General features: G+C 48.3%; 1 protein-coding gene across 1 annotated transcript in view; it reads right to left on the bottom strand.

Annotated features, from left to right (window-relative positions):
- The window catches only part of CALCOCO2 (calcium binding and coiled-coil domain 2), a 29,005-nt gene extending 12,901 nt beyond the window's left edge, over positions 1–16,104 (bottom strand). The window contains exons 1-5 of the mRNA XM_058675863.1: positions 16,051–16,104; positions 5,664–5,853; positions 1,625–1,727; positions 1,336–1,469; positions 6–131 (exon numbers count right to left, since the gene is read on the bottom strand). Of these exons, the coding sequence (XP_058531846.1) occupies positions 6–131; positions 1,336–1,469; positions 1,625–1,727; positions 5,664–5,843 (543 nt within the window). The 5' untranslated portion in view covers positions 5,844–5,853; positions 16,051–16,104. The remainder of the gene's footprint in view (positions 1–5; positions 132–1,335; positions 1,470–1,624; positions 1,728–5,663; positions 5,854–16,050) is intronic.
- Positions 16,105–16,941: the final 837 nt, after the last annotated feature.

Genomic DNA, 16,941 nt, shown 5'->3' with positions numbered 1-16,941 from the left:
CACACCTGCTTCCTCTGGAGCTCAGCCTGCAGCTCCGTGTTCTGCTTCTGGAGACTGGCACAGCTGTCCTGCAATGCCTGGTTCTCTTTGTAAAGTTCCTTATTGTGCTGCTCAATCTCTTCCACCTGTCCCTACAAAAGAACAAAGAGATGTTTAGCCTAGCAGGAAAACACATCTACATCTCACCTTAGTTAATAACTGATGAAATTTCAGAGAAGGGAGAAATCACTTGTTACTATTATTAAAAAAAAAAAATTATTTGGGGACCAGTGCCACGGCACAGTGCTGGCAGTCCGTGAGTGCTGGTTCAAGTTCTGGCTGCTCTGCTTCTGATCTAGTTGCCTGCTAATGCACTGGGGAAAGCAACAGAAGCTTTAAGTGCTTGGGCCCCTTCCATGTACAGGGGAAACCAGGATGGAGCTCTAGGCTCTTGACGTGGGCACGGTCTACCCTGGCTGTGGCAGACATTTCGAAATGGAGGAAGATCTTTCTTTCTCTCTCTGTGGCTCTCTCAAGGAAATAAATATATCTTTGAAAAAAAAAAAATACACTATTGAAAGGCAGAGTGATGAGGTCAAGTGGGGAGAAGAAATGGGGAAGGAAGTGGGGAAAGTGATCTTTTTACTGGTTTTTGCACCCAATGGCCGCAACGGCAGTGGTTCAGCCAGGCTAAAGCCAGGAGACTCCAGGTCCTCCATATGGGTAGCAGGGGCACAAGCACTTGGGCCGTCATTCACTGCCTTTCCAGACATGTAAGCCAGGGAGCTAGATTGGAAGTAGACAGCCAGGATACAAGTGGAAGCTTAACTTACTGTGCTACAATACCAGGCCCTGTGACTCTTGCTAACATTCTTTTTTTTTTTTTTTTGCTAAGATTTATTCATTTTTATTGGAAAGTCAGATATACAGAGAGGAGGATAAACAGACAGGAAGATCTTTCATCTGTTGATTCACTCCTCAAATGGCCACAATAGCTGGAGCTGCGTCAATCTGAAGTCAGGAGCCTGGAGCCTCTCCTGGGTCTCCCACGTGGGTGCGGGGTCCCAAGGCTTTGGGCTGCCCTCAAATGCTTTCCCAGGCCATAGGCAGGGAGCTGGGATGGGAAGCATGGCTGCCGGGATTAGAACCGGTGCCCATATGGGATCCCAGCACGTGCAAGGTGAGGACTTTGGCTGTTATGCTACCACGCTGGGCCTCTTGCTAACATCCTTAAGTCATCCCTGAATGGGCCTGAAGGGTGTTGCATATGTTCTCCCCAGTATCTGCTAGATATTTCATAAGATTGTACTGATCCAAGTTCCACCCTATCCAGGACAACATGACCTGCTTCCGGACCTGAGGGGTAACAACCAGGATATCCTCCTCGTTTTCCGGGCGGAACTGGAAAGGAATACTTGCTCCCCGGATGACACCATCCTGATCCACGTAGCAGAACTGGTAATATTCGTCATCCTTGGGCAGGTAGTAAGCTGAAAATATGACGTGGGTAATAAAAACACATTAATCCTATTTCAGAAACTTTAAGGCCAGCAATCTTTGTATCCGCCCCAGAGAGCTCAGGCTCAAGGCAGTGAACTAGCATTGACTACTATCTTCACCATCTTCCATCCAGCCGACTTCTCACCTTTGAACTGCACTTCCTGCTGTTTGTTTGACTCCTTGGGTAGCTCAACTGGCACAGGGACCCACATGAAGGTGTAGTACTCACGGGTTGTCTTCCATCCTACCTGCAATGACAGGGGGCTGCAGGTCAGCGCTCAAGGGACTGTCTGCTCAGAATGCACTGACTTCATTCACGTATGTTGAAAATACAATAGAATGAGTTCATCAAGGTTCATACAACACAGAGCAAATTCTGCTTTCTTTCACTTAATAACTCTACATTGCTGGGGGTTGCCTCCCAGCGCTCCTATAGCCTGCAGCACCCTGGGAAGGGGCACCTTAGGGATTCCTCATTCACATCTCATTGTTCCTTAATGCACAGTGGTCCAAACATCCCTTGGCAGACCCAAGAATCCCTGAGGCCTGGGACTAATGTGGCTAGTGGCTGTTGTATGTACTTCACAGCGAAGGTAGAGATCTTTCACAGAATATTTTTTTTCCTGTAAAATTCATTTTATTTATTTAAGAGAATGCTGAGACACACACACACACACACACACACACACACACAGAAGGAAGTGAAAACGCCTGGGGTAAGAGTTCTAAAAATCACATCAGACACAGAGTTGAGTGTGCTGGAGAGAACGTTCTGAGACTGTGAAGCTTGATAGCACTATCTTCCGCCAGTGGCATTTCTGGAAATTCTAAGTAGGAAAGTGGGACAGAGGGTGGAGGAACTGTATCTACAAACTACAGTGAATCTGTCCTCTTCATCAAGGCTCACGGTCACATGAGCGTTAAGAACTGTGTTGTAGTAATTTACCAGGCGTTCCCTGTGACCCTGAGAGTCTACAGCATTGAAAAAATCCTGTACACAAGCAAGCAGAGCCGGAAGTGCCTGTCCATCTACTGTGTCCCATTCGGCCTTGTCATATTACCAACCTGACTGGTTATACTACTTCCTTTTTTATTTTTAAAGATTCATTTTATTTTTATTGCAAAGTCAGATTTACAGAGAGGAAGAGAGACAGCGAGGAAGATCTTCCGATAATTCACTCCCCAAGCAGCCGCAATGACCAGAGCTGCACCAATTCTAAGCCAGGAGCCCAGAGCCTTCTCCCACGTGGGTGCAGGGTCCCATTTGGGCCGTCCTCAACTGCTTTCCCAGGTTACAAGCAGGGAGCTGGATGGGAAGTGGGGCCAGAGGGATTAGAATTGGCACCCATATGGGATCCCGGTGTGTGCAAAGCGAGGACTTCAGCAGCTAGACCATTGTGCCAGGCTCACTAAGTCCTTCTGTAAAAAGGCAGGTTTTAGAACAATGTGTTGGAGGGAGGTAGAAGGGCAAGAGGGTACGTAGATCATGAAGCACCCAGAAGAGAATTCAGGAAGGTATAATCTTTCAGTGTTTCTTTTTGCTTAAAAAAAAAAAAAAAATGATTTATTGGGTCTGGCATGGTAGCCTGGTGACTGAAGTCTTTGCCTTGAATGTGCCGGGATCCTACATGGATACCAGTTCTAATCCCGGCAGCCCCGTTTCCCATCCAGCTCCCTACTTGTGGCCTGGGAAAACAGTTGAGGACGGCCCAAAGCCTTGGGACCCTGCACCTGTTTGGGAGACCCAGATGAAGCTACGGGCTCCTGGCTTCAGATCGGCTCAGCTCTGTCCATTGTGGCCACTTGGAGAGTGAATCAACAGATGGAAGATCTTCCTCTCTGTCTCTCCTCCTCTCTGCATATCTGATTTTCCATAAAAATAAAATAAATCTTTTAAAAAATGAAGAGACAGGGAGAGAGGTATTTTCCATCCACTGATTCATTCCCCAAATGGCCACAATGGCTTAAAGCTGGTCTGGTCCAAAGCTAGGAGCTTTTTCCACATCTCCCACATGGGTATAGGGGCCAAAGTACTTGGGTCAACCTCTGCTGCATTGCAAGTGGAGCAACTGGGACACGAACCAGTACCCATATAGGATTCTGGTGCTAGCAGGTAAAGGATTAACCTGATATGCAATCGTACCATCCCCTTGAGTATTTTTCTTAATGTACACTTATTAAAGGCCCTTCGGTGATACAGATAGCAAGAACCGGGCAGCTGGAAAGGTCCCTGCTAGGTTTGGGCACAACAAATCATAAGGATCCAGCAAAACAAGCTCCTGAGCAAAAAGCTGGCTAAGTGGAAAGTGTCCTTACTGAATGTGCAGAGGGGTAAGAGATGGCTCGGGTCTAATGTGCAGGCTAGAAGGAAACCAGAGGACAGGAAGGGAGCTACTGCATCCTCACGGAGAGAACACTCTGGAAACAAGAAGCCAAACTACATGCACTGCCATATTTTGATCCTGAATGACCCCTGTGGTAAGAGAAGGAACTAGAAACAAATTCTTGCTTTTTTCAGGTGAAACAACTGGAGCTGGGTTGAAAAGGCTAACGGTAAAAGCTACATGGCGTGTTTGAGGGTCTCATAAACACAGCCCCCACTACTGGGGGTTGCGTCCCAGAGCTCCTAGACCCTGCAGCACCCTGGGAAGGGGCACTTTAGGGAGTCCTCCTTCACATTTGTTGTTGCTTAATGCTCAGTGGCCCAATCAGTCCTGGGCAGACCCAAGAGTTAACTGTGTTCTGGGACTAATGTGGCTAGTGGCTGTTGTATGTACTTCACAGAGAAGGTAGAGATCTTTCACAGAAAACATTTTCTTCTTGCACAATTCATTCACTTTATTTATTTATTTCAGAGATAGATCTGCCATGTACCGACTCATTCCCCAAATGCTCACAACTGCTGGGGCTGCACCAGATCTCACATGTGGGGGACAGGCACTCCACCACTTGAGCCGCCATCTCCTGTCACATCTCTTGCTGTCCCCTAGCGTGTGCATTAGCAGGAAGTTGGAACTGGGAGCGGAGCTGGGGCCTGACCCTAGGCAGTCTGGTATGGAATCCACGCATCACCAGTGGTAGCCTAACCTCCACCCCTCACTGAAAATTCTCCCCAGACAATGCTGAGATGCACACTCTGCTCTGTCGCGGGAAGAAGACAGACACCCACTATCTCCTTTCCGAGATGGAAAACACCCTGGGTGTGTCAGTTTTCTGTGACACAACACCGGACAGTCTGATGTTTCAGGATCCTGCAGGCTCAGGGCTGCTGCCAGCGTCCCTTCAGAGGCTCAGTATTTCTACCTCCAAACACTCCATCAATAAGCTTGAGCTCCAAACCATCACGGAAAAGGAATCCGAGCAGGGACAAGGGAAATCGAGTGTGGTGCCTGACTGCAGATGGACAGCCTTGGCGAACAGGCACGTGACACACTGAGGTGCCAAATCAAACGTCATTGCTGTCGGGACCCTGCAGTATACATTATGTGACCTTGTGACCTTTCTCTTCTATCTCTGGAAATGGGAGATTTGTCATTAGAGTGTGTGTGTGTACTTAAGGGGGGAGAGGAAAGAGAGGAAGAGGAAGGAGGAGGATGAAGGACACAGACAGGAAGTTGATTGAAATTCTCAAAATGCTATTTCTGAACTGAGAGGGTGATAAGACACTGCAAGAGGCCACAGAGGTAGGTCATAAACTTTCCATCCTTGGAAACCTTTTCGAAGAAATCAGACACACTCAGAACTAAACCTTCTGGGTGTGGCAGATGGAAGGATTTCTCAGGAAATCCAGATTTGTGAAGTCTGTATGGAAACAAACACCATATGACCAAACAGTGTTTAAACGCACAGCGATGCTTAAAGTCACAGACATAAGGAGCTGCCTTTCTCAGTCAAATCATTCATGAATCCATCACCATAGGAACATGTATACTTGGTCTTTAAAGAGATAACAAAACAAACAGATGGAATGGTTTGCCATCTTATTTTAGTTGAAAATTGAAACTAACACCCAAGTTCTACAATAGGCCGTGGTGTCAAATGAGGGAGGAGCTGGAGAGCCCAGCTTAGCATCTCCCCACTGGACAAATGTTAAGGATGAACTGTTGGTAACACTTCATGGCCGTGCTCTCAGGCACGAGAGTCCCCCCCCAGTTCCTGGTCGCTTGGTACAGGCTACCACTTACTCTGAAGATGCCAATCCAATCCTTGCGCCGGGGGACGAAATGCTGGGTGAGGGTGTAGTAGCACGTGATGTCCCCACCGGGGACATAGAATTTCTCCACACTGTTAAAGATGACCTGAGAGAAATGGCAGTGGTCCAGCAAGACGGCAGATGTGGGGGGATCTTCCATCGTCTTGTCCATGGTCGGTGTCCTGTTCAGGGATATGAAATGACACTCAGAAAGTTCTTGCTGAAATGCCAGAAGCTTCTGGGCTCTCGCCCAGGGAACATTCCGTTCAGGGCAAGACAGGAAAAACAAACTCCTGACAAGGATCGAGATCACACGGCTTGCTTTCTCTTTTAGTTTCAGCCGTTTCCCATTTACACCAGGCTGCGCTGGAAGAAGCTGCTCAGAATACCGTGGACCTCATTGTCTCAGACACGACTACTGTCACGTGTGTTTACTCTCTGCTCTTGGCTAATTTGTTCCTCCTTCCTCAAACCAACAGGACAGCCTAAAGAACAGAACCTGAGCAGGGAACTGTAGGAGCTACAGATCTTTTTTTCCTAAGATTTATGTATTTGATAGTAATAATTACAGAGAGAAAGAAGGAGAGATCTTCCATTTGCTAGCTTTGTACAGGACTTCCAGGAGTACAGTCACCTTTACAATTAACCCTTACACATACCCTATTTGGGTTTGTGTGTGGCTTAAGTGTAAATTAACCGGCCTTTAAGTTAACACCTGCTAGATGAAACACTTGAGACAAAGTAGGTGTGTGTTGAACGCCAGAATGAAGTATTCAGCAGTCTGCACCAAGGAGGCACTAACAGATGGTAGAGATTATTACTATCATTGCTGCTTCTGGCATGGTGTTTGCCCTCAAAGGGGTCCTGCTCCAGAGCAGAGGAGAGATGAGTTTATGAGTAAGCATCAAAGGATACCACACGGGCCCGGCGGCGTGGCCTAGCGGCTAAAGTCCTCGCCTTGAACGCCCCGGGGATCCCACATGGGCGCTGGTTCTAATCCCGACAGCCCCACTTCCCATCCAGCTCCCTGCTTGTGGCCTGGGAAAGCAGTTGAGGACGGCCCAATGCCTTGGGACCCTGCACCCGCGTGTGGGAGACCCGGAAGAGGTTCCAGGTTCCTGGCTTTGGATTGGCGTGCACTGGCCGTTGCGGCTCACTTGGGGAGTGAATCATCGGATGGAAGATCTTCCTCTCTGTCTCTTCTCCTCTCTGTATATCTGACTTTGTAATAAACTGAATAAATCTTCAAAAAAAAAAAAAAAAAAAAAGGATACCACACAAGTGCAGGGGACAGCACAGCCAAGCCACTGCTTTGATGCCTGCGGGTCCCATGCCTGAGTGGCAGTTCAAGTTCCAACTGCTCCACCTCCAATCCAGCTCCCTGATGGTACACCTAGGAAAGTATGCGATGACCCATGAGTGACCTGGATGCAGTCTCACACTCCTGGCTTCAGCCTGGACCAGCCTTGGCAGGTGAGGCCACTGGGAGAGCAAACCAGTAGGTGGATGATGTCTTTTTCTCTGTCTCTCCCTTTCTCTCCATTGCTCTGCCTTTCAAACCAATCAATCCTAAGGTGCAGAAAATTCTGCAATTCAAATGAATGCAGTGGGCTTGGTAAAATGAAGAAAAGCTTCAAGGTGTGAGTGGTATCCTAGCCAAGCCTTAATGGAAGAACAGGATCTTGACAAGTGGGTTTGCAACTGGGGCCATTCCAGACGAAAGAAATTGGGTGCATGACAGCAACAGAAGAGGGTAGCCCCTGATGGGATGGCAGCAAGCAGGTCTGGATCCGCCCTCTAACAGCTCGTATTTCATCTTTCTAGATCTCAGAATGCAGAGAAAATGGGACCAAGGGTGGCAGCAAAATATACATAAAAGAACCAAAGTGTTCGTGCCACCTGACCCTTCCCACCCCTCAACAAGCTTCACTATCTTCTAAACGCCTCATTGTCCAACACGCAGTGAGACCATGATTCTCAATCCAAGGGTTTTACCAGGAATTAAAACATCAGTGCAGCTACACACAGCGGCCGCAGCAAAGGATTGCATATATGCAAACACAAGCCAGATACTTTACCGATCCAGCCGTTGGAACTCGTTGGGAGAGGGCATACACACACACACACACACACACATTCTTTCAAAGTATAACAATCATAGCAACAACAGCAGAAACAAATAGTGCTACACAGCTCTTTTAGTTCTCACTCACTCACCCTATAACCTACCAGAGGGTTGGGTTTTTTCCCCACGGCCCAGGCAAGGGCGCTCTTGGGTGCCGAACTGTCCATTCGGAAGATGAAGCTGAGGAACTAAGAAATGCACTGATTTTCTCGTTTGTAACAGTCTCACCACATCCTCAACCTCAAACCTGAGTTTTTCAAGGCAGGCATACACTGCAGTTTCTGTCCTGACTTCGCAATGATCGGAGCTGCCTCTTGTGTGAGGAGGGTTTCTCAAACCCTCTCTCCCTACAGAGTCCCACTCCTACCGAGGCCAGCACGTCCCCGGTTCCAAGCCTGCAGCACCAATTTCTCTGAGCACAGAACAGTTCATCTGTCCGTGGACCAGAGATCAAAAACACCTGCAGACAAGAGAGAATTCAGGGCCTTCCTCAATTCACCTACACACTTTCCTCCCAGCTCCTTCCCAACACTCCCACTGCTACACACACAACACAAGGCCACAGGCACAGCAGCGGCTAAAAGTAACTGCCGAACAAAAGAGCAAAGAGAAGCAAGCATGTAGACACAGAACTGAAAAAAAAAGGGAGGGGCTTTGACAGTGCACGGCAGTAAGGTGATGCAAGGGCTGACCTCTCGTTTTGGTTTCATTTTTTAAATTTTGCTTTTAATCCCTTAGGATCCCCTGGAGGGGCTATAGCTCTCAATTTTCTCTTTGCTAAAATAGCGTGAGGAGATAGTTCCCTGTGTGATGTCAATTCTTGGTATGGCTGGTTCAAGTGGCATGTTGCCGAAAGAAAAAAAAAAAAGGCACAGATTTAACTTCCTTCAGAGCTTATCAAATTCACACTCCATTACCCACCTCCCCTACACTCAAACTCTAGCAAGCTGTTTCGCAAATGGATGTTACTCTGAAAGGCAAGATCAGCTAAGGACACGGGTGGCTTAGTACAGTCTCTCTTTGGCAGAAAAACAATCAATTTAAGTTAGCTCACGAGTAAAACACTGAAGAAAGGACAGACACACATATAAAAATGACATAGTTGGTTTTCTGAGGCTCGAGTATGCAAAGGAAACGACCTTTTTTTATTCATTGAAAACCTATCCCCATCTGTCTGGAAACGTCAACAGCTTTGGTTCCTTTCTTATCAAAAATGCAGGACGGTTCCCATTTCAGAGATCTCCTTGCCTTCCCAGGATTCCCAGAGTATCCAAGAACACTGGGTATTTAGAACTCAGCTATTCTCCAAATAAAGGTTAGTTAGCATTCTCCTCCAATAAGACTGGAGAAGGGCCTAGTGCATTAGCCTAGAGGCTAAAATCCTCACCTTGAACGCATTGGGATGCCCTGGTTCTAATCCAGGCAGCCCCACTTCCCATCTAGTTCCCTGCCTGGGAAAGTAGTTGAGGACGGTCAAAGCCTTGGGACCCTGCACCCATGTGGGAGACCCAGAAGAGCTCCTGGTTCCTGGCTTCAGATTGGTGCAGCTCCGGCTGTTGCAGTCACTTGGGGAATGAATCATTGGATGGAAGATCTTCCTCTGTCTCTCCTCTCTCTATATATATCTGCCTTTCAATACAAATAAATAAATCTTAGACTGGAGAAGGGGGTGGGGGAGGCCTTTCTTCCCTTGGTGCCCCCTCCTGTCACTAAGGCAGAAGACCACTCTCTTAAATGAATCTCACTTTGCCAATGGAGAAATAATAACACTGGAGAAGGGATGAGGATGAAGTAAGCTGAGAACAGCAGTGGCTTCTCTCCTTTTCTCCAAGAGGAAGACAGTAAGGGCCATGCATGAGCCTAGAACTTCACTCCACTTCTCTGAACTGGGTACATGCAAATTGTCTTGGGGAGAACGCATCTGCTGATGTTTAAAACACTATATATTTATTTGAAAGGCAGGAGACAGAAACAGAGGTCCATTCCCCAAATGCCTGCAACAGCCAGGGCTGGGTCAGGTCAAAGCCAGCAGGAGTCTGGAACTCAATCAAGTCTTCTGTGGGTGGCCAGAAACCCAAGTCTTTGGGCCACCAGCTGTTGCTTCCCAAGGTGTGCCTTAGCAGGGAGCTGGAGTCAGTAGCAGAGCTGGGATTTGAACGCAGGCACTCTTTGATAAGAGATGTGGGCCTCCCAGGTGATGACAACCACTGCATCAAACGCCTGCCTCTTCTACTGCTTGTTAAGGTCAGTGATCCTCAAAGTCCCTTCAATGAGGAAATTCCCCGGAAGACATAGACTGGGAAATTATCTTCCTGACAAAGCAGTCTAGAAATTAGTGTTTGCAGAGTGGGGAGAGGAGGGAGGAGGATACGGAAGAAAAACTGGAATGATTTTAGCATCAACTTGCTCTTCCTTCAATGACTTGTCCCACCACAGAATCTCGCCGTGATCTACTTCTAATTCCAGTAATGATTTATAGGGGAAGAGAAGAAACCCTAGAAGAGCAAAAGTTAAATTTAGAAGCCCAAAGAGCTACTGAGTAATGAAGAAGGGGTGGGAAGTATCAGGTCCCTTAGAAACTGTGACATGGTATTTTACCTACTTCTACTGATGCCCAGATCAAAGCCTGGCTGCATAAAGAATGGATCAGGAAAAAAAAAAAAAAAAAAAAAACAATGGGGAGAAACAGAATTAAGCACGGGGAGCAAATGCAGAGATCTATACACGGTCAGAGCACTTTACTTGGCCCTGATACAATCCTGCTTTCCCCACCCCCCCAGCTCAACCTCCAAAATGGTTAGGGCCCACAAAGCAGTTGGCAATAATAGAAATGCATATTAAAAATTAGTCCCCTTATGCCGGTGATGGCTCAATGGCTAAATCGTCATGATACATGTAAGTGCCAGTGTGTGTTCTGGCTGCTCTGTTTTCCATTCAGCTCCCTGCATTTGCCTGAGAAACTAGTAGAGGATGGGCCAAGGCCTTGGGACTCTGTATTCATATGGAAGACTTGGAAGAGGCGCTTGGCTTCTGATTTCAGATCGGCTCAGCTCTGGCCATTGCGACCATTTAGGGAGTGAACCAGTGAATGGAAGATCTTCTCTACTTCTCTCCCTCCATAAATCTGATCTGCCTTTCTTATCGACAGAGAGAGAGAGAGAGAGATCCCTGAGGCCAGTGTTATGGTGTAGCTAGCTAGTAAAGCTGCCACCTGCGATGCCAGCATCTCATATGATTACTGGTTCGAGACCAGCTGCTCTACTTCCCATCCAGCTCACTGCTAATGCTGAGCTTGTAGGAGGACATTGTGACCCTGGAAGGTCAGCAAGCACAGGATTACAGTTGATTGGATAATATTTGCATGAGAACAATCGAATGGCTACCTTTTGTATAACTGATTGGATATCATTTGTATAAGAACAGTTGAGTGGACAGCATGTGTATGAGAACACTTGGTGGAATATACAAGACAAAAGGAGTTCCAAGGAGTACAAGAGTTTTGTTGCTAAACTTAATACCTCCACCCTTATCCTATATGACCCTCAGTGTAGAAAGTCTGATGCCACTAATACATTTCAGCTTTGACCATCAGTCAGGGTCCACGCGTATCATTATTGGCTCTGTGCACCAAGTTCATCGCTGCGGGACAGCGACAGAGTTGAGTGAGCGTGGCCTGAATGCTTGGTCTCCTGAACCCACATGAGAGACCCAGAAGAAGGTCCTGACTCCTTTGGCCTGGTCCAGCCCCAGTTGTAGCCATTTGAAGAGTTAATTGGTGAATGGAAGATTTCTTTCTGTAACTCTGCCCTTTATTTACTTATTTTTAAAGATTTTTTTGTTTTTATTGCAAATTCAGATATACAGAGAGGAGAGAGACAAGAGAGGAAGATCTTCCGTCCCTTGATTCACTCCCAAGCGACTGCAACAGCCAGAGCTGAGCTGATCCGAAACAAGGATTCTGGAGCCTCTTTTGAGTCTCCCACACAGGTGTAGGGTCCCAAGGCTTTGGGCCATCCTTAACTGCTTTCCCAGGCCACGGGAGCTGGATGGGAAGCGGGGCTGCTTGGACTAGAACTGGTGCCCATATGGGATCCCAGTGTGTTTAAGGCAAGGACTTTAGCCACTAGGTCTCCATGCAGGGCCCAACTCTGCCCTTTAAATAAATAAATGTTTAAAAACAAAAACAAAGAGGGCTCGGCAGTGTGGCCTAGTGGCTAAGGTCCTCGCCTTGATCCCATATGGCTGCTGGTTCTAATCCCGGCAGCTCCACTTCCTCTCTATCTCTCCTCCTCTCAGTATATCTGACTTTGTAATAAAAATAAAATAAATCTTTAAAAAAAACAAACAAAAAAAAAAAAAAAAAACACAAAAACAAAGGGCCCTGGCACAGTAGCCTAGTGCCTAAAGTCCTTGCCTCGAACACATCAGGATCCCATTTGGGTGCCAGTTCTAATCCCAGCAGCCCTGCTTCCCATCCAGATTCCTTCTTCTGGCCTGGAAAACCAGTTCGAGGACAGCCCAAAACTTTAAGATCCTGCATCCACGTGGGAGATCCAGAGGAGGCTCTGGACTCCAGGCTTTGGATCAACTCAGTTCCAGCCATTGCAGCTGGTTGGGGAGTGAATCAGCAGACAGAAAATCTTCCTCTCTGTCTCTCCTCTCTGTGTATCTGACTTTCCAATAAAAACCAAAAAAAAAAAAAAAAAAATTTTAAAAAAACAAAAACAAAAAAACCCTCTTGAACTGGCTTCTGCTTTCCAAAAGAACCTGACATTTTCAACCAATGAGTATTTTTTTTAAAGACTTGTTTTTTAAAAAAGATTTATTTATATTTATTACAAAGTCAGATATACAGAGAGGAAGATCTTCCGTCCAATAATTTACTCCCCAAGTGAGCCACAACGGTCGGTGCTGTGCTGATCCAAAGCCAGGAGTCAGGAACTTCTTCCAGGTCTCCCATGCGGGTATAGGGTCCCAAGGCTTTGGGCCATCCTTGACTGCTTTCCCAGGTCACAAGCAGAGAGCTGGATGGGAAGTGGAGCTGCCGGGATTAGAATTGGTGCCCTGGGTCCAGCGGCGTGGCCTAGCTGCTAAAGTCCTCACCTTGAATGCCCTGGGATCCCATATGGGATCACTTGGGGAGCAAATTATTGGACGGAAGATCTTCCTCTCTGTCTCTCCTCCTCTCTGTATATCTGACTTTGTAATAAAATTAATAAATCTTAAAAAAAAAAAAAGAATTGGCGCCCATATGGGATTCTGTGGTATTCAAGGCGAGGACTTTAGGCACTAGGCCACCATGCCGGGCCCAAGTATTTTTAAAATATATTTATTTATTTGCAAAGCAGAGTTACAGAGACAAAAAATAGACAGGAAGAGATCTTGCATCTGTTGGTTCATTCTCCGCCAGTTGTGAAAGCTGGGTCTGGGCCAGGCAGAAGCCAGGAGCCTGAAATTCCACTGGGGTCTCCCACACGGGTGGCAGTGCTCCAAGCACATGCACCATGTTTTCGCAGGCGCATCAGCAGGGAGCTGAATTGGAAGTGGAGCAGCCAGGACTTGAACTGGGCTTACATAGGATGCCGGTGTTGGTAGTGGCTTAATCATAAAAAAAAAGGAAAAAAGAGAAAAAAAAGAAAAGAAAACGAACAGTAGCCAGTTCTAGTTCTGCTCTGAGTGAATCTACCAACTACACCAAAAAAAGCGGAGACACTTTTCCATGCCTGGCATTTCTGTGTTAGTATTTTTCTGCCAGTAGGCACCTATTTCCAGAGATGATAAGGCTCTATGTGGCTTGCCTCCATTAGTTCACAAAGGGAAACCAGTGTTCGCAGTGCTCCCAGAGGGAAGAGGAATGCCCTCCCCCCTTTCTCTGGGGGCAGTAGAATCCGAGAGGAGCAGAAGCCACACCCACATTGACTCTGTCACTTCACTTTCTAAAACCATTAGCTATCAGCAACATGGAAGGAATGACTGGAGTTTGGTTCCTGCCTAGCCCCAGCAGACACCGTTACACACAAGCTCCCTCAGAGAACCCGGGCAGTGGACAGTGCGGCCGTTGAGCTGGCCTCTCGACAGGCAGCAAGCACAGCACAGTCACTGACCCTGCGAAGATGAAGGTACTGCCTGTTGACCGAAACGTCCAGCTACTGATCTGATACTTCAGAATGCCTCAAGCTGACACCCCAGCAGTTCCACTCATCAGCTGTTTGAACTGGCCAGTCAGCTTGTTCTAAGAAGGCTCCTGTCCTGTACCCCACAACACCACAACGCTAGCAATACTAGGGGACATGAGGTGCAGGCAAGCAGAAAAGACAGAAAGGTTCAAAGACGTATGCTAAATCTCCATGGAGCTGAAACTCCCCACTTTTTCCTCTAGGAGAATAACCCAGTGTGACACAGTCAGGGACAGTGCTGGAAGGGCAGAGGAAAGAAGATGAGGCCAGTTCTGCCACTAGCTAGGTCTGCCATCTTGCCCAGTCACATTCCCTACTTGGAGACCTCACTTTGCAGCTTAGCAAAATGCATGGGTCTGTCTGGGCCTGGTGCGGTAGCCTAGCGGCTAAAGTCCTCACCTTGAATGCACTAGGATCCCATATGGGCACCGGTTCTAATCCGGCAGCCCTGCTTCCCATCCAGCTCCCTGCTTGTGGCCTGGGAAATCAGTTGAGGACAGCCCAAAGCTTTGGGACCCTGCACCCATGTAGGAGACCCAGAAGAAGCTCCTGGCTCCTGGCTTCGGGTTGGCTCAGCTCCAGCCATTGCTGCTGCTTGGGGAGTGAATCATTGGATGGAAGATCTTCCTCTCTGTCATTCCTCCTCTGCATATCTGCCTTTCCAACAAAAATAAATAAATCTTTTTTTTGAAAAATAAATACAATGGGCCTGGCGGCGTGGCCTAGCAGCTAAAGTCCTCACCTTGAATGCCCCGGGATCCCATATGGGCGCCGGTTCTAATCCCGGCAGCTCCACTTCCCATCCAGCTCCCTGCTTGTGCCCTGGGAAAGCAGTCGAGGACGGCCAAAGCTTTGGAACCCTGCACTCGCGTGGGAGACCAGGAAGAGGTTCCTGGTTCCCGGCATCAGATCGGCACGCACCGGCCCGTTGGGGCTCACTTGGGGAGTGAAACATCGGATGGAAGATCTTCCTCTCTGTCTCTCCTCCTCTCTGTATATCCGGCTTTCCAATAATAATAAAAAATAAAATCTTTAAAAGAAAAATAAATACAAAAACGCATGGGGTTGGCCAGAAAATCTCAACGGATCTTTCCAGCAATAAGGAAGATGTTAAGCGGAAGGAAAAGGAAGGAAAACAGTTGGTTTTCACTGTCTCTTTTCCTCTGAGAAAAACAGGAAGCGTGCCATTAGATCAATGGTTTCAAGAACCTAGATGCAGTGTGTCACTCCAGAGACAATGACCTCATCATGACGGGCATCCCCGATTGCTCACCACCCTGGTCAAGGCCCTTCCCCTAGCACGGCAGCCAAAGGGCAGAGTCTCCAAGCTTCCTGGAAACTCCTGGGAAGGAAAGCCATCTGGATATTTCTGACTCTACAGAACTAGCGAGACCTGCTTGGAGTCCTTTGCTTCTAACTATTTTTGCAGCAGTGGAGATAAGACACGACAGACACATCACCCATCGTGTCGCACTTAGCTCCGACCATAGACCTGCACCCCTCAGGGGTGGCTGAGGTCGAAGGCAGTGGCGATGCAGCCCCCCAAACTCAGTCGGGCCAGTGGGGGAGGAGGGGCGCGTCCAGGAGGGTCCAAGGGCCAGAGAGGGAGCGGGTGGCCGCACCTCCTCCTTTTCCGGCTGCCTGGAGATGTCGCCTCTTTCAAACGCATCCTGCTCACGGGAGAGAGGCTTCAGGCGCTAAACCTACTGGCAGACGGGAAAACTGAGGTCCGACGAGGCAGGAACTGACCCGGCGTGACGTGTCCGAGGCCCTCTCCCCTCCCCCAGCCGGCGGCCTTGACGTCACGGCAGCCGCCTGCAGACCCTCCCCCGCTCCGAGGGGCTTCTCCTGTCCCTAGCACGGCGGCCTGCCCTCCTCAGGAGTCCAACACCCCGGAGCCCTCCAACCCCACGGCAGGGGCTCGGGGCCTCCAGGACGCCACTCCCACTTGCTATCTCCTTCGTGTGGACTGAGGTGAAAGCCGAAACCGAAACCTCTGCCCACCCACGGCCTTTTCTCAGGCCTGCAAAGTCTGCATTCGGGGAACCTCACTGCCCGCTGACACTTCTGAAACTCACCGTGGGAAGCAGCCGATTGCGACGCCAACAGCAACTGGGCAGGCACCGGGAAGGGGCGGGGCTCAAAACTCTAGGAAGCCCCGCCCATGACGTCACGGTTAGCCCCGCCCTCTCGCGGTGCTTGATGGGAGTTGTAGTGCTTAGGTAATTGGGCCGCCAGGCAAGTTGTCTTCATGACTTTTCGCAGCCTGGGGCAGCAATCTCACCCCAAGAAATCCATTTATCCCCTAGAATGATGTGTGTTTATCACTATTGATTTTTGTTAAATTAAGCATGTATTTATCTATATATGTATTTATTTATTTGATAGAGTTAGGAAGGTCCACTCCCCCAAAGACCACTACAGCTGGCGCTGGCCAGGTCTGGGAAATCAGGAGCCAGGAGCTCCCTGTGGTTTTCCCATGTGGGTTCAGGTTACCTCTGCTGCTTTCCCAGGGATATTAGCAGGAAGTAGAATCGGAAGTGGAGCAGCTGGGATACAAACCGGCACCCATATGGGGTCTGATGTCACAGGCGTCACAAGCCACACTTTACCCCATATGCTGTGGCAACAGCCTCATTACTCATTTTTTTAATCCTTTATTTCTCTGGGTTCTGAACAGAGGAAACTCCACACCGAGAAAAGAGGTCATTTGCTGTTTCCACAAACACTTTGGCATTCAGTCATGCTCCCACCTATCCCCAGAGAAGGCCCACAATCTTCCAGGGCCCCTAATTTTTCTTATTTCCTATCACAGAATCTGGGGAGGGGGCACTGACAGGCAATTAGGCGGCTGCACATCACAGTGCTGGTTGGCTTCTTGGCTGCTGCCCTCCGTCAGCTCCATCAGGCCTGCAAGAACAACAGATGCCAGCCCAGGCCACTCACATTGGAGATCCTTATTCCTGGTA

This window comes from Ochotona princeps, chromosome 17, assembly GCF_030435755.1.
Source record: "Ochotona princeps isolate mOchPri1 chromosome 17, mOchPri1.hap1, whole genome shotgun sequence".
NCBI lineage: Eukaryota > Metazoa > Chordata > Mammalia > Lagomorpha > Ochotonidae > Ochotona > Ochotona princeps.
This window is presented reverse-complemented; position numbering and strand designations above follow the sequence as displayed.